General features: G+C 34.3%; 3 protein-coding genes across 6 annotated transcripts; 1 reads left to right on the top strand and 2 right to left on the bottom strand.

The window, feature by feature from the left end:
* Positions 1-6582: 6582 nt before the first annotated feature.
* LOC106665438 (glucosamine 6-phosphate N-acetyltransferase) lies at positions 6583-12053 on the bottom strand (the record flags this gene model as incomplete). Of its 3 annotated transcripts, XM_024226347.1 has the most annotated exon segments (6): positions 6583-6658; positions 6719-6780; positions 6838-6965; positions 11308-11370; positions 11444-11834; positions 12038-12053. In XM_024226347.1, coding segments are annotated over 5 exon segments (555 nt in total), but the record flags the coding sequence as incomplete, so codon positions are not given.
* A 1351-nt stretch (positions 12054-13404) lies between these two features.
* On the bottom strand, positions 13405-15592 carry LOC106674038 (28S ribosomal protein S7, mitochondrial). The gene is made up of 6 exons (XM_014406478.2): positions 15483-15592; positions 14473-14649; positions 14353-14416; positions 13966-14136; positions 13639-13776; positions 13405-13566 (listed from the first exon to the last, which is right to left on the bottom strand). Exons 1-6 carry the CDS (start codon positions 15509-15511, stop codon positions 13486-13488), a joined length of 660 nt encoding a protein of 219 aa, XP_014261964.1. The 5' UTR covers positions 15512-15592; the 3' UTR covers positions 13405-13485.
* Positions 15593-15603: 11 nt separating this feature from the next.
* On the top strand, positions 15604-24925 carry LOC106673970 (glucose dehydrogenase [FAD, quinone]-like). Of its 2 annotated transcripts, none has more exons than XM_014406389.2 (10): positions 15604-16063; positions 16123-16325; positions 16456-16636; positions 19760-20019; positions 20162-20332; positions 20395-20551; positions 23803-23930; positions 24008-24185; positions 24232-24448; positions 24506-24925. In XM_014406389.2, exons 1-10 carry the CDS (start codon positions 15901-15903, stop codon positions 24699-24701), a joined length of 1854 nt encoding a protein of 617 aa, XP_014261875.1. In that variant the 5' UTR covers positions 15604-15900; the 3' UTR covers positions 24702-24925. The 2 variants fall into 2 exon arrangements, with proteins under 2 accessions (XP_014261875.1, XP_014261868.1); XM_014406382.2 differs by having other exon boundaries at positions 23803-23951.
* The last annotated feature ends 2733 nt before the right edge of the window (positions 24926-27658 follow it).

The raw sequence follows: 27658 nt of genomic DNA, 5'->3' as shown, positions 1-27658 counted from the left end.
TATATATCTAACAGCAGATAGATTTATGTATCTCTGAGTGGTTACCATGGAGAATGGCAACTTATTCATCAGTTACCCAAGATAAACAAATGTTTAAATAAAATTAATCCTCATTAAAATGTTCATTTTAGTTATTTAAAAAAAAAAAAACGTAAATCATGTTTTTTTGCTTCATATTGCTGTACTTATTCGTCGTTTAGTTTCTTATCTTGATAAATATATTCTTAGAAATATGTAATGTGAATATTTGTGTGGTGATTAGTGATCGTTATTACAGACAATATTCACATTTATTTATTTAGAAATCGTGAGATGCGGTCTGGTGTGATGTAGATTTCAGAAAAACGTTTTCTTTATCGTGCCAACGTTTCGATCTTTATTGAGATCATCTTCAGGTCCTGGGATTTACAAACATTGTTTACATATAACAATTACATTTTGGATGTGGAAAAGTGAGTGAGTAGAAATACTTTGATTGAATATATAAAAAATATATTTTGCATTGTATAAATTCTCTTTTCCATATCCAAAATGTAATTGTTATATGTAAACAATGTTTGTAAATCCCAGGCCCTGAAGATGATCTCAATAAAGATCGAAACGTTGACACGATAAAGAAAATGTGTAGAGATTAGTGAACGTTAATCGATAGTTATTCAGATATCGTGAGATGCGGTCGGGTGTGATGTAGGTTTCAGAAAAACATTTTCTTTATCGTGTCAACGTTTCGATCTTTATTGAGATCATCTTCAGGGCCTGGGATTTACAAACAATGTTTACATTTAACCTAATACATTTAGGATTTGGAAAAGTGAATTTATACAATGCAAAATATATTTTATATTCAAACAAAGTATTTCTACTCACTTAAAGTGTTTGTCTTCTGTGTAACTGTGCCATCCTTGCGTGTCGTGTTGAGAGTGCCAGTGAGATTTTGCTGTTTTATGTTTATATATGTTTGGTTTTGAAGGGGTGGGGAAGGAAGTCGGTATATAAAAGAGAATTTTGTGTAAGGCGTCGTCTTCTTTGAAGTGACCTTCAAAACCAAACATATATATAAACATAAAACATCAAAATCTCACTGGCACTCTCAACACGATACTCAATGGCACAATTACACAGAAGACAAATACTTTGAGCCCTGAAGATGATCTCAATAAAGATCGAAACGTTGGACGATAAAGAAAATGTTTTTCTGAAACCTACATCACACCAGATCGCATCTCACGATTTCTAAATAAATAAATGTGAATTCAGAGAAATGAAATTTATAATTTTTATGATCATTAAAGAAAAAACGAACTGTATGTAACTTAATATGTCTCTCCCATTCATAAATCAACCTGTTACACTATCAATTAGTTTGTTTATAATTGTTTAATTTGAACTATTACTTAATTACTATAATTTAACTTGAAACTATTATGCTTTTATGTTGTTTTATTATGTATGCTTTTATTCTTTATTTTTATGTTCTTAAAAGTTTTTAATTTATAATAGAGACAATAGTAGAGGTATCTTGTTGAAAGCTCACTTTGCCTTAAATTAATTCAATTATTTTAAATTATCCTTCCCATTTGATATTATTATATTAATAAGACATATTATACATCGATACAAGCCGCGGTTTATTTGATAATAAAAACCACGTAAACAAATTTATAAATCAGGCCGATCTTCGGTTGGAGGATTCAACAAGTGAACCTACCTCAATCTGCCCCACATTTCGATCAGTCTGGAGGTCTAGACATCCCCCAACCCCTCGACCTCTAAACCGGGGTTCGATCTTTAAGTACAGACAATTTTGAGACGCTGGTTTGTTTTAAATCCCACTTAAACCGTTAAATTAATTAATTATTAATTGGATTGTAATGACTTTAAAAACGCTACCGTACAATCGGTTTGTCTTTTCCTGGGACCCGGTCCACGGCGCTCTTACAGATCTGTTGTAGAATGATGTGCTTTATATCCTCACCGAGTAAAAGTACAAATTCTATTAGGAATTTGAGCATTAGTCTAGGTTGAGGGATTTCTTGCTGAAGTATGCGGAGTGATGATTTGGCTTTTCCTTTTTTTTGGCTGTTTACCGTTATCCATAAATCCACGGCTGACGTTGGTGAAGTGCAACTTTTCAAGGTCCGACAACTGTGAAAAAGGATCAAAATCTCTTGGATGTATTCCAATGTTGTCAACTTATTTGTGGTTTATCGGGGCACTACACACCCAATGGGCACGGGAGAAAATGTCGTCGATCAACAGAGTAATTTAAAAACAAAAGAAACCTTTTATGATGTACTCCAAAGCTACATCCGCAGGAGAAAATGTTTTGGAATCTATGACACAAATAGTTGCACTTTGGTCGTTTCAGATCAATAATTTTAATTGTCAATTCAATTGTTTCAACCTGAACAAGCGAAACAATTTCTCCATGAATTTATTACTCACGGGTGAGAACAGAACAGGAGGAACAATGCAACCTTAAAGTAACACAATTAACTTAGAACGTTAATCGATCAATCAAGGATTTATTTATATTTTATTTCGGTTTTCATCATAAATCTACTTTTAGCTCCTGATTTATTAATTTTTAGGGTTATCCAAAAAAATCATTGAAAAGAACACTAAATCTCCTTTAATTAGACACCCTTCTAGAACTTTCAATTTAATTTTTGGTAAAAAAAAAGCACTAAACCTTTCAAAAACTGTTCAATTTGAAAAAAAAAAGTTCATTCTCGTTGGAAAATTTCTTGGTAGAGCTTGCTAAGCTTTCTAGCTGTATACCATTTTCTTTAATTACATCGAACCAAAATGCAAAACCAAGATATAGTGTTTTTTTTTATAATTGACAAAACGTAAAATCTTAAATTAATTAAGGTTTTCAGTTGAGATAAAAAAGACAATGGCACGAGCGGGATTCGAACCCACGATCTTCGGCTTGATACGCCGCTGCTCATAACATAAAAATAAACATAAAATGTTGAATATCTGCGAAAGGGATGAGAATCGAACCTTGGTCCATGTGAACTTTTTGTCGCTTTTTTTTAAAAATAATTTGTTATTAAAAGGTATTAAATTATTATACTATAATGTACATATAGGGACTATATGTTGGAAGTTTTTTTAAATAGGGTGTACTATCACCAAAAAAAATTTTTCACGCATTCTCTGGGACACCTTGTATGTACAACTATCTTTGCTATTTAATTATTCAGAAATCGTGAGATGCGTTCTAGTGTGATGTAGAAAGAAAAACATTTCCTTTATCGTGCCAACGTTTCGATCTTTATTGAGATCATCTTCAGGGCTCAAAGTCTTCTGTGTAATTGTGCGTGTCGTGTTGAGTTGTTGTTGACTCTCAACACGACACGCAAAAATGGCACAATTACACAAAAGACAAATACTTTGAGCCCGGAAGATGATCTCAATAGAGATCGAAACGTTCGCACGACAAAAAAAATGTTTTTCTGAAACCTACATCACACCGCATCTCACGATTTCTGAATAATTATCGATTAACGGTTAGGGGCGTCGGTGGCCGCCGGTATAGGCGTTGACACGGCGCTCATCACTGTAAGGTAAAGGTCCTGGGTTCGAATCCAGCGGCCCTGCATTCGAACCCGACATACTTACAAATGGGCTTTTTTTCAAAAACACCGGCACACCGAGGGTTGTTATAACCTCTGCTGTTGCGAACCCTCGTAAAATTTAAAAAAAAAATCGATTAACGGTCACTAACCACCACACATATCTTTGTCATGTGGAAACCAAGAAGGAAAAAAGAAAGTTTGAAAAAGGCTAGTTAAGAATGACTTAAGTTAATCGTAACTTAAAATCCCTGACGTAAATTTAACATACTTTAGATCCAAAAAGATATGTGCATTAATTTATTGCCTTCTTCCGTGTTTACGTTATTTAGCAAACAAATTGTTTTTTACATTATGAATCGTACATTTTCGTCAATCACTGAACACCCACAATAATCTAGTTATTAGTACACCAGACTCAAAAATCTTCCTAGACGATTGTAGCTAAACTGGCCCATGAGACTTTCTCAATGAGTGAAGATTGAGATTTCAGTGTGAAAGAGCCACTCAAATGACAAATTCATCATATATGAAAATATTTACTTAATGCAATAACTATCAAATAAATGTAATAAAAAAATAGATGAATCGTAATATAAAAACTGCAAACATCGCAGCTCCAATTTGTATGCATATGAATCCAAATCTTCGGTGAGCATTTTCGCCTCTTGGATACTTTAACGACTGCCGTTCCAGCGGAAAATATAAACTCCAATCCGTCACACTTCACGGAAAGGAATTCCTTTTCTAAACTTTTATTGCCCCGAGTTGAGACTGTCAAAGGAATTATAAATACCGTCAAATGAAAATGCGTCTGACTTCATTTTACGATCAGGCCTGAGAAACCGGCGTTAATGCAATTTCTATCCTCAACTGAAATAATAATTATTTATTGGTACAATTAAACGATTTCCTGCCGAGTATTGTCGACCTTTCAATATAAACATTAATAAATAGTCAATTTTATCCCTCCACGATTAGAAACGGTAACTGTAAAAAACAATGTTATCGAGAAGCGTGACTAATCACTTCTATATCATATTGATTGCAGATTCATTAAAATAAAGATGTCTTTGTTGCAGATTTTTCTTCTTAAATTAAATTCTTCAAATTAACTGTTTCGATTGCAATTTCTAGTTGATAATTATTTTGTTACATTTATCAGTTGGGTGTTTTTAGGAGCTGCTTTTTTAACAAAAGAGAAAATTGGCAAATAAAAATAGTCATAGGCCACAGGAATTTAGATAAATTTAAATATATCTTAGCAAAGATATAATAGAATTTGTTTTCTTGTGTAATAATAACCAGTGGCAATGGTATTTTTTTTTTTAACCATCCATGAATTTTATTAAAATGTATAAAAATTGACACTGAATATTATGTGTGGTGATTAGTGACCGTTAATCAATATTTATTTGGAAATCGTGAGATGCGGTCTGGTGTGATGTAGGTTTCAGAAAAATGAAGATGATCTCAATAAAGATCGAAACGTTGGCACGATAAAGAAAATGTTGAAACCGCATCTCACGATTTCCAAATAAATACTGAATATTATTACATTAATATGTAGAAGTAAGATAGTTTTAAACCCCTTTTTCAAGACCTCATGGGATGTCATTTCTTGGCTCCATATAGGGAGCGAGCAATAAATATGCTCGAGAACAGCAGCAAATCTTTGGGGCCTCTATTTCAATTTCTGGAGCAAACTGGAATAATTTAGTATATACAGATGTTTATTTCAGGTAATGTTATTGTTGTATACAGGACAATTAATTAAGGCTTTTAGTTGAGATAAAAAAGTCAATGGCACGAGCGGGATTCGTACCCACGATCTTCGGCTTGATATGCCGCTGCTCTACCTAGCTATCGTGACCTCGATCCACTCGGACACCAACTTCCCATCTCAACTTTTGAATTTTCCCTCCTTTTTGCCATTTTTCAATTGTTCAAGCGGACCACGAAATTAGTGAATTTAGTTGTATACAGGGTGTATCAACTTCTATAGTCCTCCCATTTAATTCGGAAACGCAAAAAATGGTCTTATACACACCAATCATCACCAAAGCCGAGAATCAAATTGATTACACGACATTTGAAAAATAGCAAAATGGAGGGAAAATTCAAAAGGAGAAGTTGAGATGGGAAGTTGGTGTCCGAGTGGATCGAGGTCACGATAACAGCGGCGTATCAAGCCGAAGATCGTGGGTTCGAATCCCGCTCGTGCCATTGACTTTTTTTTCTCGACTGAAAACCTTAATTAATTATAAGATATTAATTGGTCAAGCGGACCACGAAACTACTTTTAAATTTTTTTTTACAATATAATATTAAGGCAGATATCAATCAATAAGATAATTAAATTTTGTAACATTATTTTTTTTAAATATACAACAATTGTCATATAATTGTAGTTTGGTGATTTCTGAACATTTATAGTTGCAGTAGCAAACGAAAATTAGTATTTTAGGCTGAATTTCCCCCAAAAGTGAAATATACAGTTTGTTGTGATTCACAAATTTGATCTAAGGTTTGTAAGTTTATTATAAAATTATTGTTAGCTGATATTTGTTTTTGAACATGACATTAATTTCTTGCCTGCCAAGAGTGTTTACTCTGCAATATAATACATAATTTACTTTAACAGTCTTTAATTGGAATAAATTTAAAAACTTTCAAATCATCATTTGAAGATAATTTATAGTTGAGCAAAGAAGGTTCGTGGAAGGATCAGGAAGTTAAAGGAAGTAAGTTATTCATACAATTAAGGTAAAACTCAAGTCAAAAAATAACAAAATAACAATAAAAACAACAGCACTTCTATTTTTGTAATCGTGCATCACATACAAAACATTTTTGTTTTAAATCCTGCGATTATTTTTAAAAAAAGTAGTGTGCGATAAAAACATCACAATATATGTTATATACATTAAAATCGTATTTGCATGAAATTGGAATTTCCTTCTTCTCGTTTAAAACCCAGATTTTTGTAAAATAATACATTTTCATCCTTACACTCAAGAGACACTTTATAACAGTTTAGGTGTTTAGCCATTTCTATCAGTAGCAAGACGATTCTAGAAATAATAAATAATTACTAATCAAAACAGTTTAAGAATAAAAATACAAAAACATACATTTTCCCCAACTGCTTTCCTCTGTAATTTTCGCTTACAACAACATCCTCGATTCTCGCTCGCTGTAAAAATATGTGTCAATATTATTTTCATACATTTTAGATTATAAATAAACTTACCACTCTGCAACTGTGGATAAATTTTTGTTCAAGGAATAGCGTTCCACTGGCTATAACAGATCCCTCCTGAGCATCCTCTATGACTGTTATGTAATGTGAGGCCCTTTCTTTCATTAACCTGAAAGTGTCTACAAACAAAAATAATAATTATGAATCACAATCAAGAAAAACCTAAATATTAGTGTTGCAGATTATAATAAAACATTAACATCATTTATCACATCACAATATGCATCCTGAATTTTTTGAATTGAAGTGCGAAAGGCAGCTGCACTTTGTGTCCTCAAACTAAATTCTGTTACATGAAACAAGATCAACGATGGAAAAAAATCTAAGAGCCTTTCAAGTATTACCAATGGATCTAAAACACAATGATGTTGAGAACGAGTGTTCAGTCCTCCTGGAACCAAATACCCAGAGCCCATAGGAAAGTACACTGGAATCTTCCAGGCTGAATTCCATGTAATTGATAGATGTACTCAGTTCAACCTGAACATGTCAGATAGACAGGAAGTCATCAGAGCACAAGTTCAAACATCATTAGCTCAAAGATGGAGCTGAATTGCAAAGCTGGCAGAGTTCTTGACAGGACACTGCAGATTGAATGGGCATGTGAAGAAGATTGGTATAAACCAGTGGTTCCCAAACTTTTTTGACCCATGGACCCCTTTTTATAGTCAAAAATTGCCCACGGGCCCCCAAGTGAAAAAGCAACATACATAAATGCATAGTATAAAAATTACAAAAAAAATTTTTGTTGAAGATGTATTTATTGAAATTATAAATTATAAATATATATAAATTATAATATGAATTACTTTTGTTTAAAATAAAATATACAAAAATTAATGACTTCGATGAACATGATGAGATGTTACGAGTGTATATATGTCCGACTCAATGTTTGTGAGTAGCAACCGCAAATCCCCACGATCACTAATTTCTAGTTTTTTGAATTTTTTTTTTGTGATGAGGTGTGGATTCTACCAAATAGGAAGATGGGAAAACAGTCAACAACTTCTGTACAATAACCCAAAATGCAGGATATAAGGATCTGTTTTTGTAACCAGAATTTGTGGTATCCTTGTTCAAACATTGGCTTAAGTTCCTCATTTGTGGATATTTCAATGAGCTGCTCCGGAATTTGTATGGATTCATCTTTGTTTGGGATCTGAGTTTGTCCTCGTGCAAAAGAGTTCAACACCCAATCGGGAATATCCAAGTGAAGAATGCCTTCAAATCTTTGGTTCAGGTCTGTATGAAGAGCCGTTAAGTGTTGACAGTAAGCAAGCAAATCTTCATCTCTAATTTGCAATTTCAAACGACTTGTAAACTGAGAACTTCTCCTCTTCCCAAGTTTTGTTTGTACAGAAAAAGTTTTGCAACAAACGCAGATATTACGCTTTTAGTTTTGATTAAATTTAATTGGTCACCTTGTAGTTTCAAATTAGTTTCGTTAAAATTGACAAATAAATCAGTCATATAAGCTGTCATTTTTTGAGTTAATTAAATTGTGTCGCAAATCATTGTCTTTGCTTTCCAGGAATTCCAACACATAAAATCGATTTAAACATGCACTTTTAGATAACCAACGTACTTCTGTTTTATATTATATTATTTTATGTTATTATTTATATTATATTATTTTATATTAAACCTTGCGTGGACCCCCTTACGTTGTTCAGAGACCCCCAAATCAAATTTAATTTTCCATGGACCCCCTGAATGATACCGGGGACCCCTGGGGGTCCGTAGGGACCACTTTGGAAATCACTGGTATAAACGAACATAGCACGTGCAGATTCTGCAAAGAAGCAGATGAGACACCAACACCTACTAACAAACTGTGGGATGTACAACGGTTTCAACTACTGAAACCTATTAATTGAATTTCTTGAAGAACTAGGGGCTCACCGGTGTGCTGTAAGTACAGAATGAGGGATGCAATAACTTTCAAAGGGTGCAGTATATACACACACTGAATATTACCTCTTTTCCATTTTGGGTTAAATTTTCGAAAAACTCCTAGTAAAAAGAATTCGTCCAATCCTAAATTTTTAAAATACAATCTCCGAACATCAATTTAGTTTTTACAACTACCATGCAACTATCCTAAGGTGCCATTGTGTGGTAGACATTATTTCCTCTTGAGTTGGTGAAGTATTCTGGGGCCTTTCTTGACCAAGCTTATGATCGAGTTTAGCAGGTTTGGTCTTTATGCTAGTAAATTTTGGAAAGTATATGAAGAAGATTGGTTTGAATGAACATAGCATGTGCAGATTCTGCAAAGAAGCAGGTAAGACACCAACACACCTACTAACAAACTATGATGCTACAATTATTTTGGCATGAACTTCTAAGTGAATTTCAGTCGGGCTTTCCACCATTGATAATTTATTTACCTTAATGAACATTATCAATCTGAGATTTTTAAAAAGAGGTCAAAAGTTATATTGCTTATTTGTGGATTTTAAAGCCGCCTTTGACAGAGTTGACCGGAGAGCCCTCTACTTCAAACTTTGTAATTTAGCTGCCTACCAAATTTATAAATATTTTAAAATCGTTGTACTCCAACTGTTTATCAGTGTTGCATGGGCGCAATGGAGTCTCAGAGTTTTTTCGGGTGGATTCAGGTGTCAGGCAGGGTTGTTTGCTAAGTCCTATCTTGTTCTCTCTCTTTCTAGATGACCTTCCCTCTGTACTTGATGGTGGCGTTCGCATTGGTGACGTGTCAGTCAGTATACTAATGTATGCAGACGATGTGGTTTTCCTGTCTACAAATCCTGTAACGCTCCAAAAAAATATTGACAAACTGGTGGCTTATTGTGACCTATGGAATCTTTCTGTTAATTTAAATAAAACCAAATGTCTAGTTTTTCGTTCGGGCGGTCGGCTTGCATCCAATGAAAAGTGGTTTTTTAATGGGAAACCAATAGAGACAGTATCTCAGTATAAGTATTTGGGTGTGTCCTTAACTCCGAGATTATCAATGAACACGCATCTTCTCGATAGGGTCTCCGTAGCTAAACGTGCTATTAATAGAGTTTGGCCTGCTTTCCTTTCCCAGGAACTAGTGCCTCTTCCATTTAAGTTCGGTCTCTTTAAGTCTGTTTGTCTTTCCGTAGTCTGTTATGGAGCTCAGGCTTGGGGTGCGCAACGATTCGAAGTTATTGAGAAATTCCAGCGTTTTTTCATTAAAAAATTATTTGGTATTCCATCGGTAGCTCCAAACCATATGGTTTATCTCGAAACGGAGGTAGATCTACTTGAAGTGTTCACCTTGAAGTTACACTTTGATTACTGCCTAAGGATGTTGAGGTTACCTCCTCATAGATTGCCAAGAATCTCTGCCTTGGAAATAATAAAAGCCAAAACTTTCTGGTTTAGGAATTGGATTGATCTGGCTCAGAGATATGATTGTGAATTGACTGTGGAAGACATGTCATTATGGAGTGGCCAATTGGCCACCTTATTGAGTAAAATGAAATCTGCACACCATGAGGAGCTTCAGAAAAAAGCTGTAGTCCCGTCCCGTTTTACATTATATCCGGAACTTGATCATTGTGCGGGCATATGCAGCCTGATTGCGGACAGGTCGTGTGGTCTGTCGTTTAGAGAGCTCCGATGGCTATTTAAATTGAGGTGCGAGTTGCTATTCTTAAATTACACTCCATGGATGGAAAAAGTAGTTGAATTGTGCCCTCTATGTAATTCCAGAGCGGTGGAAAACACATTTCATTTTGTCGCCGAATGTTCGATTCTGGCAGAGATTCGCGACCTGCACGTTGGCCTGGCGAGGCTGACCGGACCCACATTCATAGCAATGTTAAATGATGGCCGTCTGTGTCGTCCTCTCATCAGATTTGCTCGCCATGCTTGGACTTACAGATTCGAGCTAGTCCAACACTTTAATTATTAATGTTTTACAATATCTCTTTATTTTGTTAGCTTTTATTATTACTATTTGGTTCTTCGATTTTCTTCTATAGTATTGCTTTATTTTTATTATTTTTGATTTATTCATTTATTTAATTTTTGTAAGTTTGTTTAATTTAATCGCAGTATTTTTTAGTATGTTCATAGACTAATTTAATTTAATTATTTCATGTGTTTATTATTATTATTCTGTGTTTGCTCACATCAACTCCGGCTGACGGACTGTTGTCCATGCCGTAAAGTATTTTGTAACATATTTTGAGTTTGTTGTATTCCATGTAAATAAATACTATTATTCATTCATTCATTCAATTGTTTTGGGATGTACAACGTAATCGTGGCAGTACACTACATCTATTGTGAGTTCCAAAATTGAACCAGGAAGGAGTACGCTAAAAAGCTGCTAAAAATCTGGTATTATGTCGTATCAATTTAAAAAAAATATGTATGAAACAGTGGGCTTTTTCCATGCAGTCTAATCGTGTAAAGGAATTGTGTTTATTGCTAGTTTCATTTGGAAGAATGTGCACATACCATCGAAAGTATCGGCGGGGACGTGGCCAACATCTGTCAGTTGACCAAGAAGATCCAAATAGCCTTTAAAATCATTATTATTAACATTATTGCATTTTAATTCATTAAGACTGCTAGTGAAGGCAAATTGCAATACCTCTTTCAAAATCGCCGATTTCCAAAGGGCGGACTTTAAGATTATGCGCTGGTCGCAAGACGTCAATCGGCGACTTGAACTTTGTTGAGACCTCGTGTAAATTCAGTTTTCCGTAAATTTCACTTGAATAAATGCCTTCTGATTTATTTGAACGGGTCCCGTTCGAAATCCCGTTGGCCGGCTTCAGATCAGAAGCATTTTCTGCAGAGTTTATAACTAAATTCATAGTTTATTCACTATCGGACGAGACGACACGAGGGCAGACGTCGGGTATTAACTGACAGACGTAGAACTCGTTCTCTTACGAAAGTTCCGTCCTTGGAAGTAACAGTTCCTCATTCTTTCACCTTTTCTTTTTCTTTGACTTCGAGGATGTAGTCGCAGAACATTACTGTATATAAACAAAGAGGTAGAACAATTGTTACAATTCACGTCTACCGCCTCAAAAATATTTTGGCCTATTGAGTAAATTAATTCGTTTAATAAATTAGTTGATTAATAAATAAAACCGCATTCCCATAAATTTGGCATTTCTCAATAAATGACCTTCAAATATTGAACGAGACAAAACAAAACCGACATAACGGTACTTACGTTCATGAGTAGGGGAAAACTTTCTAATTTCTGTATCCTGTAAATTCCTTATACAAAGAATATTAAAAATGTATGTTAATAATTTTTTAAATTATTATATATAATGTTACTAAGAAGAGCGCAAGTACCGGGTGTCCCAGTTCCTTCTGACAAAATTCAGGGAATCGATTTAAAAAAGGCAAAAAAATCCCAGGAGAAAATTTTCGTAAAGTTCTCTATTTTGAAGATATTCGTCAATTTAGGTTTTTTCAACTTTTCACAACCTTACCACATAAAAACGTTTACAACTTCCAAATCCAATTAAACCATTTGAAAGAACGCTAAATTTGCTGTAAGATACTTCTATTTGCAATAATCCGAATGACATAAAATGTTAGCCAATATCAGTTGGAACATGTCAAAATTTAAAATTTTCGTCATGATTGCATGTTCTACTGAGGTTACAAAAAAATACCTACAATTTGTCAAATTTCGCAAAAACTTCAACTAATATGCTTTACGTTGGTATATCCAGGTTTTTAAATAACGTTCTAGTAGAGTTGAAAAATAACAATTGAATGTTCGAAAACGTGAGCTAAGGTAAATTTAAAGGGGGGGGATAGAAATAAATAAATTAGAACTCGCTTTGTAAAATAAAAATGACACTTGTTTGACCGGTTGAATGAAAAAATGCTGGATGGGTTGCTAGGTGCTTGCTACAAGAAGAACCATTCCATTTTATTGTATGAAGCTTTGCGGTCCGCTTGATCAATTAATATCATTCAATTAATTAAGTTTTTAAGTTGTGATAAAAAGTCAGTGTCACAAGCGGGATTCGAACCTACGACCTTCGGCTTGATACGCCGCTACTCTACCACTTGAGCTATCGTGACTTCGATCCACTCGGACACTAACTTCCCATCCCTACCGCACCTTTTGAATTTTCCCTCCTTTTTGCCATTTTTCAAATGTCGTGTAATCTGTTTGATTCTAAGCGACAAATGAAATGGCCATGGAGAGCTTTAGTGAAGTATACTTCATTTTAATTCATTAAATTCACTATTTTTTGTGGTCCGCTTGAACAATTAATATCATTAAATTAATTAAGTTTTTAAGTTGAGATAAAATGTCAGTGTCACAAGCGGGATTCGAACCTACGACCTTCGGCTTGGTATGCCGCTACTCTACCACTTGAGCTATGGTGGCTTTGATCCCCTCGGGCACTAACTGCACTACTAAGTGGTAGAGTAGCGGCATATCAAGCTGAAGGTAGTGGGTTCGAATCCCGCTCGTGACACTGACTGTTTTATCTCAACTTAAAACCTTAATTGATTGAAGTTTTAAATAAGGTTTGTCAGAAAAACCTTACCTACAATTTAGGTACAAACTGAAAAACTGTATGTTAATTTATTACACTTAAAAAGCATTTACAATAGTTATATTTAAAAACAAACATCTCACAAAGATGATTAACCCCATCTGTAATGCGCATAAGCCTTGTTTGCTTCACATTGGCGATGAAGGTCCTGCTTTTTTTTAATCACTCTACCCTTAAAAAAAAAAAGAAAAAAAATAGTTTGGAGTACTAATAATGTTATTGAATTTTATAAATACTCCCATACTTCATTATTGCTCGCATTCAGAAGTTCCTGAGCTAGTTTATCATAAAATCTACCGTTCTTGGGATCAGCCTTGCCCTGTTCAATCAACCAGTTCATAGCCAAAAATGTTGATCTTTTTTCTGTTATCGGTACAGGAACCTAGAATAAAAAGATTGTATTTAATGTATAACATGATTATTTCTGATCATCCTGGTCTGAATTAAACATTGGTAATCATTTCCAACAGATTAAACCAGCAAGATATGCAGATCAAAATGATATCAGAAGATAAAACTTCAGAATAATTACCTTAAATATATCAACAAAAACATTGCACAATTTTATTACCTGATATGTCGCACCACCCCTTTTAATTGGGGTAAGTTTAAGTAGTGGTTTACAATTTTCTACGGCCCGATGAAAAATTACAAGAGGGTCTATAATGATTTTAGACTTCTCATCTGGATCTTTCGTTTTGTGATACCTTTTAAGTTGAATCCTTTTCACACTCTCCAAAGACTGTAAACGAAATCAATATTTTAAAAATTGTGTATATTTTGTTGTATTGGTCTGCGAGTCAGTGAACTAGCTTTAAGAACTCGTTTTGTTGAACTACTCAAACATTTGATGTTTTGAACACGGACCCAACACGTGACCCAGTTCATTCAGCATATATTTTAAATGTTAAATTGTACAAATAAATTTAGACTGTGCCTAGAGTATTATTTAATTTACCTTATTGACAAGAAACCTCGCCAGATCCTTTTTGCCACATCTCATTACATAATTTATAAATTTCCTGTAAAAAAAAAGTTACTAGAATATGTGAGATTGATTTAAACAAACAAGCCATACTCGACCACAGGATCATAAAATGGTGAACAACTTTGTTCAATTTTTGCTGCCTTCACTGGGACGTGGAGTAACTCTTTTGCCTTTTCGCTTTCTTTAAGTTTTTCAAGTTCTGATTTTCTATAAATAGGCTCAATGAAATGTGGGCCATAAGAAACGTTCCTAGTCTGCAGAGAGACTCTAGAAAAAAAAAGTTAGTGGCACAATTATTTATTACTGCAATAAAAGTAATAATTAAATTTATAATGAGACGGTTCAGCAGGGAAGCTCTCATGTATGGCCCTCAAAAATCTGACTCCTAGAAGTGAGGTCATCATCACCCAATTAAGGTCAGGCCAGGCAAGGTTGACACACGGCATTTACTTTTCGGCCAAAGTACATGCACAAGTACGTGTGTGGCAAGCAGAGAAAGTTGCTCGACATATCCAACCTAATTGATGGGTGCAATTCTTTGGCTGTTTAGGGAGCGCGCAGGAATGCTGCCCAATATGTGAATTGTGCTCGAGCACGGCTGAGTTCCCGAGGTTGTTGTACAATACGAGTAGAGAGTGATGGAGAATATCGAGTACTCTACCACCCTAATTGAATGATTATGAGTGCGAATGGGTCTGGAACTGCATGCGTTGAGAACTAAAGTGACCTAGTTGTTCGTAGACCCTCATCGAGCCCTGGACTGCTGGGATACCCTGCGAGGGTGATTCTCGAGGCCTACTGGTAATTACTGTAAATTACAAAAGCTGTAATTGCTGTTGGACTGCGAGAAGATAGGCTCAACTCTATTACATGTGTGAATGTGCAGATTTGAGCTTGTATAAATCGAAATTATATAGATTTAAATAATATAATATGACCTATATGACAGAAAATAAAGGAAAGGTAGATAGTGTTCGAACTAGAATTAAAATTGGCATTGTCGTCGAACCGACAAAGGGATGAACCGATAATAACAAATAAATTGTAGAAATGTAGCTTTTTCCATTAGAACTTTTAATAGAAGTGCAAACTGTACTTACAGTGATAAACTTCTGAGAATTTTAAACATTTAAATTTAAACAAATACAAATTAACCGAAGTATTATCACCGTCTGAGTGTTTGTCTTTGAGGTTCTTCGAGGTTACCGATTATCAAAAATACAAAAGTAGTACATGTACGTTAAATACAAAAACTACTTACTTTTTTATTTTTATAATAAACAACTTTAACATAATTATTTGAAAAAATAATTAATTTTTTCTTAATAATAAGCTGCTAGGATGTTGTGGTTTAAATACAAGAGTAGCCGGACTTTTCTTGTCTTTTATCAATTCTTAAATTTGTAAATGTAAGCTTTTTCTGGTTTGGACTTTTATTGATTTTTAGTTGTTATATAATAAAGACGTTAAAATCAATCGGTCTAATGCTTTCCCACAACTCGACCGCCGTCACTAAATATGTTCTACATCAAATATTACTGGATCCTTTACATTTACTGCACTTTTGCCGGCATATTCAGCTTATTCCTTTTCGTCCATAAACAATGCGAGAACGCCAGGGAATGGGTGTTCAACAATGATTTCGAAAACATTCTGGAGAAGGAGTATGATTTTATAGTGGGTATGTGTACATTTTTCTTGATGCCGACTTTGTTCTAGTTTAATCGTTTTATCTTTCAGTGGGTAGCGGAACAGCAGGCTCTCTTGTCGCGGGTCGACTGGCGGAAAATGTCGAGCACGATGTCCTTCTTATCGAAGCCGGGGGTGAAGCTTCTTCCCTACAGGACATACCGATCATAAGCCCGATGCAACAAAAATCACCGTATGACTGGCAATACAAAACAGTTCCCCAGAAGTCGTCCTGCTTGGGAATGAAGGACAGAGTAAGAACAAATCAAGATTAAGTCGGTTATGATATAGGTCTGAAATCTGCTTCAATTGAGTTTTACAAAATTTACAAAAGCGACAAGTGGTTTACAGATTTAACACATCTAACATAGCGATTCATTTTAGAGGAGCTTATGGCCAGGAGGAAAAGTATTGGGTGGAAGCAGTAGGTTAAATTATATGGTATATCTTCGAGGCCATAAGACTGACTTCGACAATTGGACTTACCGTAATGACTGGAGTTTTTCTGAAATCCTTTATTATTTTAAAAAGTCTGAGAACCAACAAGGGCTGTACAGCAATGACAGTAAGTTTTATCAATGTAAACTGCTCCATGAAATAAGTGGCACACTTTGAAATTCTGATATTTTTTATAAACTTGTCTTTTCAGTACTTTTAGAACCTATATTTTTTATAATTTAGGTATTTATTACGGTGTGTGTTTTTCCCTCCCTACAGTAGCCCTGCAGGAAGAAATTTTATTTTATCAAATCTACATGTTCCATATAAATATTACATGTGTTTACTGCAGAGTAGAGCATATTAATTATGCATTAAATAAAAGTTTAAACGTGAAATTTGAAGTCCAAGTCCAGTTTATCCACAAAACCAATAAACATGTTCATATTCTCACTCAGAAGCAATTCAGATGGAGGAACCGGCAAGCCTCTCCCTATACAAACGAAATGCTGTATTATCTGACCCCTTTCTCTTTCCGAAAGTGGACAATGAAAAACTATATGCAAAAAGTTTTGCTCAGCTTGGCCATCACAAGGGCAGGAGGATGAAGGGACGTGTCCAAACCGTTTGTGATAGGCCAGGCACTTGCCATGACCTGAAAACACTTGGATGATTTTGTAGTTGTCCGGAAAAACGAGCTTCCTCCTGAAGGCCAGGGAGGGGACAAACATCTTTGTATGGGCCGTCTTAGTCGTTTCCCGCCATGTTTCTTCCCATCTTGAAAAAGCTTCCTGCTCCAGTCTCTTCTAAAAAGGCTCTTAGGGTGTTTGTAGTAGGAGATTTCTAGACTTTCATCCCTTGACACGATTTTGCCAATTGGTCAGCTTCTTCATTACCGAAAATCCCGATGAGTACCTGGACCCTCCCAAATCTTCGATTTGCATCAATTTCCGAATATTATCTAAGATAGCTCCATGGTTATTAGGGTTTGAGAGGGCATCCAGGGATATTTGACTATCCATAAGGATGTAGAACTGTGTCTTTCTGGGGGTGGAATGAATAAGTAAGGTTTTCTCTATCCATTCTAGGCTTTTGTAAATTGCCAGTTGTTCAGCCTGATTATTGGAGCACTTATTGCTCAATTTATATGTCCCACAGCTTACTTTACCTTCATTCTCGTAGACTAGGAAGGCGCATCCGACATTCCTCACTTTTACTTCCATCTGTGTAGATGTTGTAAGTGCATTTTCTACCCTTATGCCACCTGTCGTCCAGGATGAGTCCACTCACAGTAAGGCCTGGGTCTGTCCATTTCTCCACACTCTGGGTATCTAACGGCGGAGCCTATCCTGCGAATCCATCTATCTGACTTTATCCCTAACCATCCTCTTGTATGCGTTGGACCCTTGTTGACCTTCTGGGATGTATACTCATTTCTGCAAGTCTCTTTTGTACCATTTCAACGTTAATGGGCATATCTTGCACAGTTCGAAATCTTCGAGGTGTTAAAGAAGTTGTGAAAGAGCAATTTCTCAGTGTGCAATGTGATAAATCAATCGTTGGCTGGTCCCGTGGTTTTTTTGAGTACACCTTCTAGTCTACTGGTTCCACTAAGGCAAACCTAAAACTCATGGTGCGTACTTCTGATTTCTTTCATCCTCAACGAGTGCGATGATATGGGTTACTTGCTCATTGATTATGGGCATTTTTATAATCTTTTGTTTTGTGCTACCAATACAATAGTGATGAAAGGGATTTTTAAAGGACTAAATGCCTCCTCTACAAAAAGCTGGCGATAGATCTAACGTTTTCAATTACAGACCAATATCTAATCAATATGTTCTCCAAGATATTTGATTCTATTATTTGTAATAAACTTAAAAACGACATTAAATCTTTTATTATACCTCAGCAACATGGTTTCTGCTCTAATAGATCAACTGTTTCTAACCTGTTCACATTTCAAAATTACATCTTAGATGTAATAAACTCTGGACACCAAGTAGACTCAGTGTATACTGATTTTTCTAAAGCTTTTGATAAAGTAAATCACACAATACTGTTAAGGAAACTAATGGATTATGGTTTCACTGGAACTATCTTGAATTGGTTATCCAGCTTTCTCTCCGACAGAAAACAAATAGTCAAAATAAAATCATTTAAATCAGGTTCCTTTGCGGCTTCCTCGGGAGGCCCACAAGGGTCTCATCTTGACCAGTTTTGTTTCTGTTATTTATTAATGATATCCATTTTGCTCTCCCTTCTCCTCAATTTTTATTATTTGCTGATGATCTGAAAATCTATTCCATAATCACTTCTCCTTCCGATTGCTTACAATTACAAAATTGTATCAATAATGTGCTAACCTAGTGCTCTAATAACAAACTCGCTCTTAATGTTTCCAAATGGTACACAATTACATTCTCTCATAAGAAACAACCTTTTATTTATCTCTATACTCTCCATGATGCTCTTTTAACGCGAGTTGAGGTCGTAAAGGATCTTGGTGTACTTTTTGATCAAAAGCTCAAGTTTAAAGAACATATTTCTTCAATAAAAAATAGATCTACGAAGATGCTAGGTTTTATCATCCGGAACACCTATGAATTTAAAAATCCTCTTTGTTTTGACCATCTTTATAAGCTTTTGTACAACTCATACTAGAATATGCTACACCTGTTTGGAACCCATTCTATCTAAATTATCAAAAAATTCTTCAATCTGGACAAAACAAATTTTTTAAAAAACTTTCCTACAAACTCAATCTTCCTCCAAATTCTGCCTACCCGGGAATCCGCTCTGAATTTAAACTTTTCAAACTGGCACTAAGAAGGGATTATTTTGATATTGTTTTTGTATTTAAATTATTAAACAATCTAATTGATAGTCCTTCTCTCCTCTCTCAACGACAGCTACATGTCCCTTCGCACTCTCTTAAAACCTATAAATTATTTTATATAAAAATAAAAAATCACAAAGAAAAAAAATGCCCAATGATTTTCATTGTGAGGATTTAAAGTCTAATTAAGATTTAATTGGTTATGCCTCACTATTGGCAACAAAATCATTAAGTACTTTCCATAAGTATTACATAATTTTTAAAGAGATTAAACAAAAATATCATTAAACGTTATCAAAATAAAAAAAGAAATTAAAATTTCAAAGTGTGCCACCTTTTTTGTGGAGCAGTGTATTTTTTATGATTTTTTTTAAAATTGATTAATTAATTTTTTAAATGTAATTTTTATAGAAAAACATCACGGAACAGAAGGGCCAGTTTTTGTTTCTGAATTGAGCTTCTCCACTGATCTCGTCGATGGACTTTTGGGTGCTGGAAGAGAACTCGGCTACAAAACGGTGGAACTCAATCAGCTCACTTCCAGCCCTGGTATGATGCAAGTGCAAGTTACAGGTCACCGAGGTGCCAGGTGGAGCTCTGATTATGCAATGAAAAAGCTTTTAAAAAATCGTTTCAACTTGAGGATAATGACAAACACTTTTGTAGAGAAGGTCGGAACTGTTAAATACAAGCCATTGCGTTTCTATTTAAAATTAAAAAAAAAAATTTGCTCAGATAATTATAATTTTAGATCAAATTTTATTATTTAATGTTTTAATAGAAACATTTTTGATGTAGTTGTATTTTTTAAAGGTTTTATTACGATATGGTTTTGAAGCGTACGGTGTCCAATACAAGCGGAACAACCAGAGAGGTCAAGTACTTGCTCGAAAGGCTGTGATATTGTCTGCAGGCACGGTGGGTTCTGCAAAAATTCTGTTGCTGTCAGGCATTGGGCCACAGGCCGAACTAAGGGATATTGGTGTAAGTTAAATAACACACTCAGTTATCAATATTTAAACTGTTTTATAACAATAACATTTCAGATCAAACCAATTATTGATCTACCAGTTGGTAAAAATCTTCAAGACCATGTGACTTCAGGGCTCGACCTCATCATCCTCAATCAGACTTTACCGCTGTCAGTAGAAGCCCTGCTAAATTCACCCCTTTATGCATATCAATATTTTGTTAAAGGAAAAGGTAGAAACACATCTAATTTCATTCAATCTGCATGATAATAGTATTAAAACTTTTTTAAAATAAATAATATTTATTACCATATATTGAAGAAGAAGAAGAAAAATAACTTTATTCTGGGACTGGTGTCCTCTAAGAATAATTTACATGAAATAAATAAAGGAAGTTCCTTCTATGAAGTTAAAAGTAAAAAAAAGATAGAAATCTTGGCACAATGTATACCGATAAGGCAGGACAGAAGAAAAAATTACAAGAATATTAAACAAAAATAACTAATGTTAACATGAGGTCTCTGCTTGGAGGGAGAGGAGGTGATTGTACAGGTGGGATTTAAAGGAGGAAAAGGAGGCAGCGTGACGAATAGAAAGGGGAAGGGAGTTCCAGAGTTTAGGGGCTCGGATCAGAAAGGATCTTTCAAAGGTATGGGTTGTACGTTGCGGAAGGATAAGGTCGATTGTGGATGAGCGGGTCTTACGAGTGAGATGTGAGGAGTTGAATTGGAGGGATTGGATGATGTAAGGAGGACGACGTGGATGGACTGGAAAAGAAAGCAATGTAGGAAATACTGTGCACGGAAGGAGGGAAATAGCCAGGAAAGTTGGGAATACAACCCCGACACCCGGGATCCCCGTAGGGTGCCGTACACAAATCTTACGCAACAATTCATAATACACTTCAATCGCGCGTTCTCCCCCTCCGAGAGACCACCGTATGCCAAACAGCTATAATCGAAGAAGGGATGTATAAGGGAAGATACAGGGAGTTTGTGGGTGGAGAAAGGTAAGAGAAGCCAGGACTGACAAAACAGGCTGAGGGAGGCAATTGAATGGCGGGAAATTTGGGAAATATGAGAATGCCAGGAAAGGTTTTGGTCAAAGACTACTCCTAGGTTTTTAACCGAAGAGCAGAAGGGGATGGGATGGTTATTTAGTATGAGAGGTGGAATGCTGGGGAGGGAATTGAGGAGTTGCCTGGACCCGATAATTATGGCATTATACATTATATTATGTAATGTATTGATACATAATTAGAAATCACATTGACACACATTTTTGAGAAGAGTTAGCAACTTTATTAAATAATGATATAACCTTGTAGAGGAGGTCATGGGACCATCTCCTTTGTTGTCAGACAGGATTATAGGGATGAATGATGTTGGACATGGATTGGGCGAATGTGTTGGGGGAAGTGGAGAGTTTTTCATAAATCTGGAAAATTTGGTTAGGATTAATTTTACAAATAATATTTTGAGGCCTTTGTGGATGGTGATATTGGAGACATAGTAGGGAACGTTGACTATGATTCCGAGAAATTTGGTACAAATTCCCATATTCCAGTTATAACAACAATTATGTCCAGGCTCTCCCCTCCATGCTGGAGGCAGGAAAGCAAGAACGGATAGTTGAGTCTAGCCTAGGCATTGGGAGAAAAATAATAAGAAAAAATCCATCTGAAAGCCAGTCAAACCAGATTTGTATCCATTTGATTTTTATTAGTATAAATTATTTCTGTTGTGTGGCCCATTTTCATTTATGGTTTTTTGTTTGGTATTTTCCATTTTTGTTATCAAGGTTGATTATTTTTAATTTTGCCCTTCAGGCCATATTATTCCCACAGTATCTAATTATTCTTATATTGTTAGTTTGTAAGCAAAGGTTCATGTTTTGTTGTTTTATATTTTTTATATAACGTTTTTGATTCATAAGGAAATACATTTTTGTTTTAAAAGAGACAAAATAGAGGTGTCCCTTTGCAATTGTATTCGTATTTTATTTCAAATCAAAATTCCTTTGATTTTGAGGCAGATCACCGGCCTCAAGGGGGTTAATCAAACCTTTAAAGACGGAATATAATCATTCCTTAAAGGACACTCCAATACAGTCCACATGTCCACATGTCAGCAGTATTTTGCAGTGCCAGTTCGTTTTCTTTCGACATGCTAGATTTGTGTCATATAGTTTACAGTTTAGTCTGAAATTCTGTTCACTCCTTGTCCTTTTATTTGTATGTTCCATGTTAAACATGAGTCAAGATAGAACCCAAGATAATGTACACAGTCAGTTTTAGAAATAGGAATGTTGTTGAGGAATATCGCGTGAGGGGGTTTTGTTTCGAAGGGTAAATGTAACATGGGTGGATTTGTTTTCATTCATCTTTATATTACAAAGTTTCCTTCATTCGGCTATTCGTTGAGCGTGTGCCTGGAGCTCCTCTGAAGCTCAATCCAAGGGATCATAGGAAAGCACAGCTTTGTGTCATCGGCAAAGGATGCAAGGTGGGTCGAGGATGTGGTTGGGATGTCTGAGGTGTGGAGAAGGTTTAGAATTAATCCGAGCACTTTGCCATATAGTGCTCCTGCTCCCTCAGCCAGAGTAGCCTGATCCTTGGTGAACTTGGACAAATCATCCTGTGAGGTAGGAGCGAAGGATTAATTATAAGGTGATCGGAAGGAATTGCTTCATTTTGTAGGAGACCTTTATGCCACAGAAAAGACCCCAGTATGAGAATATGTGGTATATAAGGCAAAGCACCTGCAATAATAAAATTAATAAGTCTAGTTTTATATCAATTACATCACTTTAAAAAATTCTTGTGATTTTAATCAGTTTTATATAGTTTATAAAATGTAAAGAATTTAGGAAATTATTTGTTGAAACATGTCAAATTATAATTACAATTAATTAAGGTTTTTAGTTGAGATGAAAAAAGCTAATGGCACAAGAGGGATTTGAACCCACAACCTTCGGCTAGATACACCACTGCTCTACCACCTGAGCTATCGTGACCTCGATCCACTCGGACATCAACTCCCCATCTCAACCCCACCTTTTGAGTTTTCCCACCTTTTGCCATTTTTCAAATGTCGTGTAATCGGATTGGATTCTCGACGACAATTGAAATGGCGACGGAGAGCTTTAGTGAAGTGTACTTCATTTTAATTCATTAAATTCACTAATTTCGTGGTCCACTTGACCAATTATCGTCTCTCGTGCCATTAGCTTTTTTTCATCTCAACTAAAAACCGTAATTAGTCGTAATGATTTAATTGGTCAAGCGGACCACAAAATTAGTGAATCAAATTATAATGTTTGTTGATCAACATATTATTTTATTTATTTTTATGTATTTATTTATTTATTTTGGTCAGTGACAGAGTGTATTATAATATTTAAATTATAAATGACCCATAAAAAATAAATATATATGACCTAAATTTGAAAATGTTGCTAATTAAATTGTTTATTGTTGAAAAGGTGTAATGTCACACCCTGGCTGTGAAGTTGTTGGTTTATTTCATTTAGAAAATGGAACAGGCCCAGATTTACAGTTAATGGCACTACCATCTGGTTTATCTACAGATGCTGGAGCTGTAATGAGAGATGTAATGGGTGTATCTGATCAGGTGAATGCTATACTGTATTTGTCCATTTCACCGTAACTTACTCGCTTTTTTTTAAGCTTTGGGAAGAATACTTTGTTCCTCTAATCGGTAAACAAGTTGTAACAATTTTACCTTCTCTACTTCACCCTAAAAGTCGTGGCAGTGTGCAATTGTCAAGTTCAAATCCTGACGACCAACCTCTTATAGACCCACAGTACTTAAGCCATCCAGATGATGTCAAAATACTTGTAAAAGGTAATATGGTAACATACAATTTTTCTTTCTTTAAAACAACATTAAGGTTTTAGATTAATCGAAGAGCTAATTGAAACTAACGCTATGAAAAAAATGGGCGCCCACATATATGAGAAAGCATTGCCTGGTTGTGAAAATCTTCATTTTAGATCGGATGAATATTGGGAGTGTTATGTACGCCATTTAACGCTTACTTCTTACCATCCAGTCGGGACTTGTAAAATGGGAAATAATGAAAATTCAGTCGTAGACCATAGCCTAAGGTATAAACTCTAAAAAAATTTAATGTACAGTTCATGTAAATAAATTGTTCTTTGTAGGGTTCATAAAACAAATAACTTGTTTGTTATTGATGCATCAATCATGCCTACTTTACCAAGTGCAAATACCAATGCTGCTGTTATGATGATTGCTGAGAAAGGTGCTGATGCGATAAAATACCATGTACATACCTCCAACCATATGTGCCATTTAAAAGAGATATTTTTACCTCTGGAAATTACCCTTCTTTATTAATTATTACGCTTTTAACTAGCCATAATAATTACAATAAGTGAGTTATTGTACGTATTCATTAGGTCATGAATTACTTCATCATGGAGGTAATTAGATGTTTAGTAGTTGATGTAAGTTGTAGTAAACTATTTTAGAGATCATAAAATAAACATCAAGTTTGTAATTTATTAGACATCTTTAGAAGTTTAGAATAGTTTATCATAACTGATTTTTCAAAAAAAAAAGGTAACTGGTTGATTACGAGATGTAGCTCGTCTTGCCTATTTTCTAATGTTGAGCCAATTAATGAAAGCCAGTAAAATAGTTGGATAAATATTAAAACATATTAGTTTAAATGTGATTAAATATATTACAACATATCATTGCAAATGCAAATAACTATTAAACTACTATTGACTGTGATGTAATTTACATTTGAAACATTCCATTGAAAGTAAAAAGTCAATAAAATTAGCTTGGCTAAACAATCTGATGGTGAAAACGTTCCTTATAATTTTTTACTCCTATTTATTTTGACATTTTTGATTATCATTTCTTTGTTAGGAAGTCCTTAAGTCCATTTTTACAGTGAGACACTGATTTGATGCATTAGAAAAGATAATGTTGAACAAATAAATAATAAAAATTTCAAGTTTGAAAAGATTTATTCTGAATAAAAATTTGTCTGTAAAATCATAAAATATTAATTAATTCGGTATATGTTAGTAATGCCAAAGATTGCAACAACAAAATATAATGAGCCAAATTATAAGTAGTTTTGGTAATATTTTTATGTATTTTACATAATTAGTTTTTAAAAATGTTGAAATTATGTACTGAAATTGAAATAATTTTGTAATAAATGAAGTTAATTTGTTATTTTTTGTGTTCTTTTCCAAGATTATGTACAAAATTGATATATTTTTATTCTCTCAATTGATTATTTTATGGTAAGTAATAAGGTAAACTGATTGCAATAACCGTTCATAAGTTTTATACTTCTTCAAATACACTTTTTTTAATGAATATGCTAACAAAACAATAAAATTTGAGTCTAAACATTTCTGAATTTTATTTAGTCTCAGCTTGTATGGACATGTAGTAGAATAGCAGGGATTTTGCGTTTGATGAATAGAACACGAGTGAGGATAGAACTTTCCAGAATGAAGTTCCAGAATTGAATTTTTTTTTACAAGTTTGCCAAGATTTAAAGGAACATATGCTTGGACTCTGCGGGTGAACTTATCTTGAGCCATTGTGACAAATTGTTGCCTTTCAGGATCTTATATAAAAATTAGTTTAATCCACTAGATAACAAAAAAAAAAGTTTTGGAGTTCTAACCAAGGTATTGGTGGTTGGGCCTCAGCATCAGATTCATCATTGACTTTGTGAACTTGGAATAACTTTTCATAGGTGAACTGTGTATCTTGCAGAGCTGGTGAAAAGTTATATATTAAATAGAATGACTTTTAGAGAGGTTCCACTTATCTATTGATCGGTTGAAAAATTCCAAGTTCTCCATGGTTTTCATTTAGTAAATTACATGGACGTTTCGGGCTCCTGGCCCATCATCAGAAACTAAACATAGAGAAATCTCATGGTATAATTCCCAATCTGAAGGCACACACATCAGTAATTTGCTCTTTTTTTTTAATTAATTTATTTTTTTATTATTATTATTTTTTTTTTTTATTTTTTTTTTTTAAATAAAAGTATTCATACCTGGCCTATGCCAATGATACATATATGTATATTATTTTTACACCCCCTTTATTTGTTAATGAGATTTCTCTATGTTTAGGTCCTGATGATGGGCCAGGAGCCCGAAACGTCCATGTAATTTACTAAATGAAAACCACGGAGAACTTGGAATTTTTCAACCGTTCAATAGATAAGTGGAACCTCTCTAAAAGTCATTCTATTTAATAAATAACGTTTCACCAGCTCTGCAAGATACACAGTTCACTTATGAAAAGTTGTTCCAAGTTCACAAAGTCATCATATGAACCATGGAGTTGGTAATATATAAAATAAGATGGGTTCTTCTTATTCAAATTCTTATTGTAATTTTAGTAGTAATTTTTAATTATTAATTTATTCAATTTAAATAATGTTTAGATGCTGAGCCCCAAAAAACATAATGTACTTCTGTGCCCAAAACACCATGTCGTTTAATTCCCCATTAAGGTTTAAGTAAGATATTCAATTTTTGTGCAATTTTTTTTTCATGTTTTAATTATTTTTTATATGATAATAAAACAGGCCCTGAAGATGACAGTATAAAACTGTTGAAAGCTCGGCGAAAAGGTAGTTTTCTCTGTGTTTGACCTCTTCCGTAGATCCTCCGAAAAGATTTCATATTACAATTTATTTCATTTATTGGTTCAACTAATTCTCGCACTCTAGTCTTATTATATATTTACAAAGAGCATTATTTTCATTAAATATGTACCTAATTATTGTAGTTTCAATTGCCTTTCAGCTTATTTTGTTTCCTCTGCCTTATTTGGTTAGTAATTATGTCTTTCATTTTTGTTGTACAGTTTTTACTCTTTAATTGTATTTTTATATTTATCATTTATATTTACCATTTATATTATTTCCATGTGTATACGTCCTTATTCTTTTTATATATATTATTTATATTTTTTGTTATTGTATTTTTTTTATAGTGGATTTCGATCCGTAAATAAATAAATAATTGTAAAAAAATTAATATTGAATAAGAAATTAATAATTCTTACTAAGGGCTAAATGTGCAATATTATGCAGTTACTTCATGACTGTTTCTCAAATTTAAATGTGAACTTGTCTTTCCTACCAGACATTTCAAACTAATAAAGTGTAATCATTTAAAAAATTACGTGATTTTTTACAACTCGTTTTAAAAGCACGAATAAGCTATAAAAGCGAGTTTTTATTAATGTGTGGACAATTTATTAAGTTGTGTGCCAATAAAATTGTTTCATTATTACTC

Source organism: Cimex lectularius, unplaced genomic scaffold, assembly GCF_000648675.2.
Source record: "Cimex lectularius strain Harlan isolate CLEC.00 unplaced genomic scaffold, Clec_2.1 scaffold80, whole genome shotgun sequence".
NCBI lineage: Eukaryota > Metazoa > Arthropoda > Insecta > Hemiptera > Cimicidae > Cimex > Cimex lectularius.
This window is presented reverse-complemented; position numbering and strand designations above follow the sequence as displayed.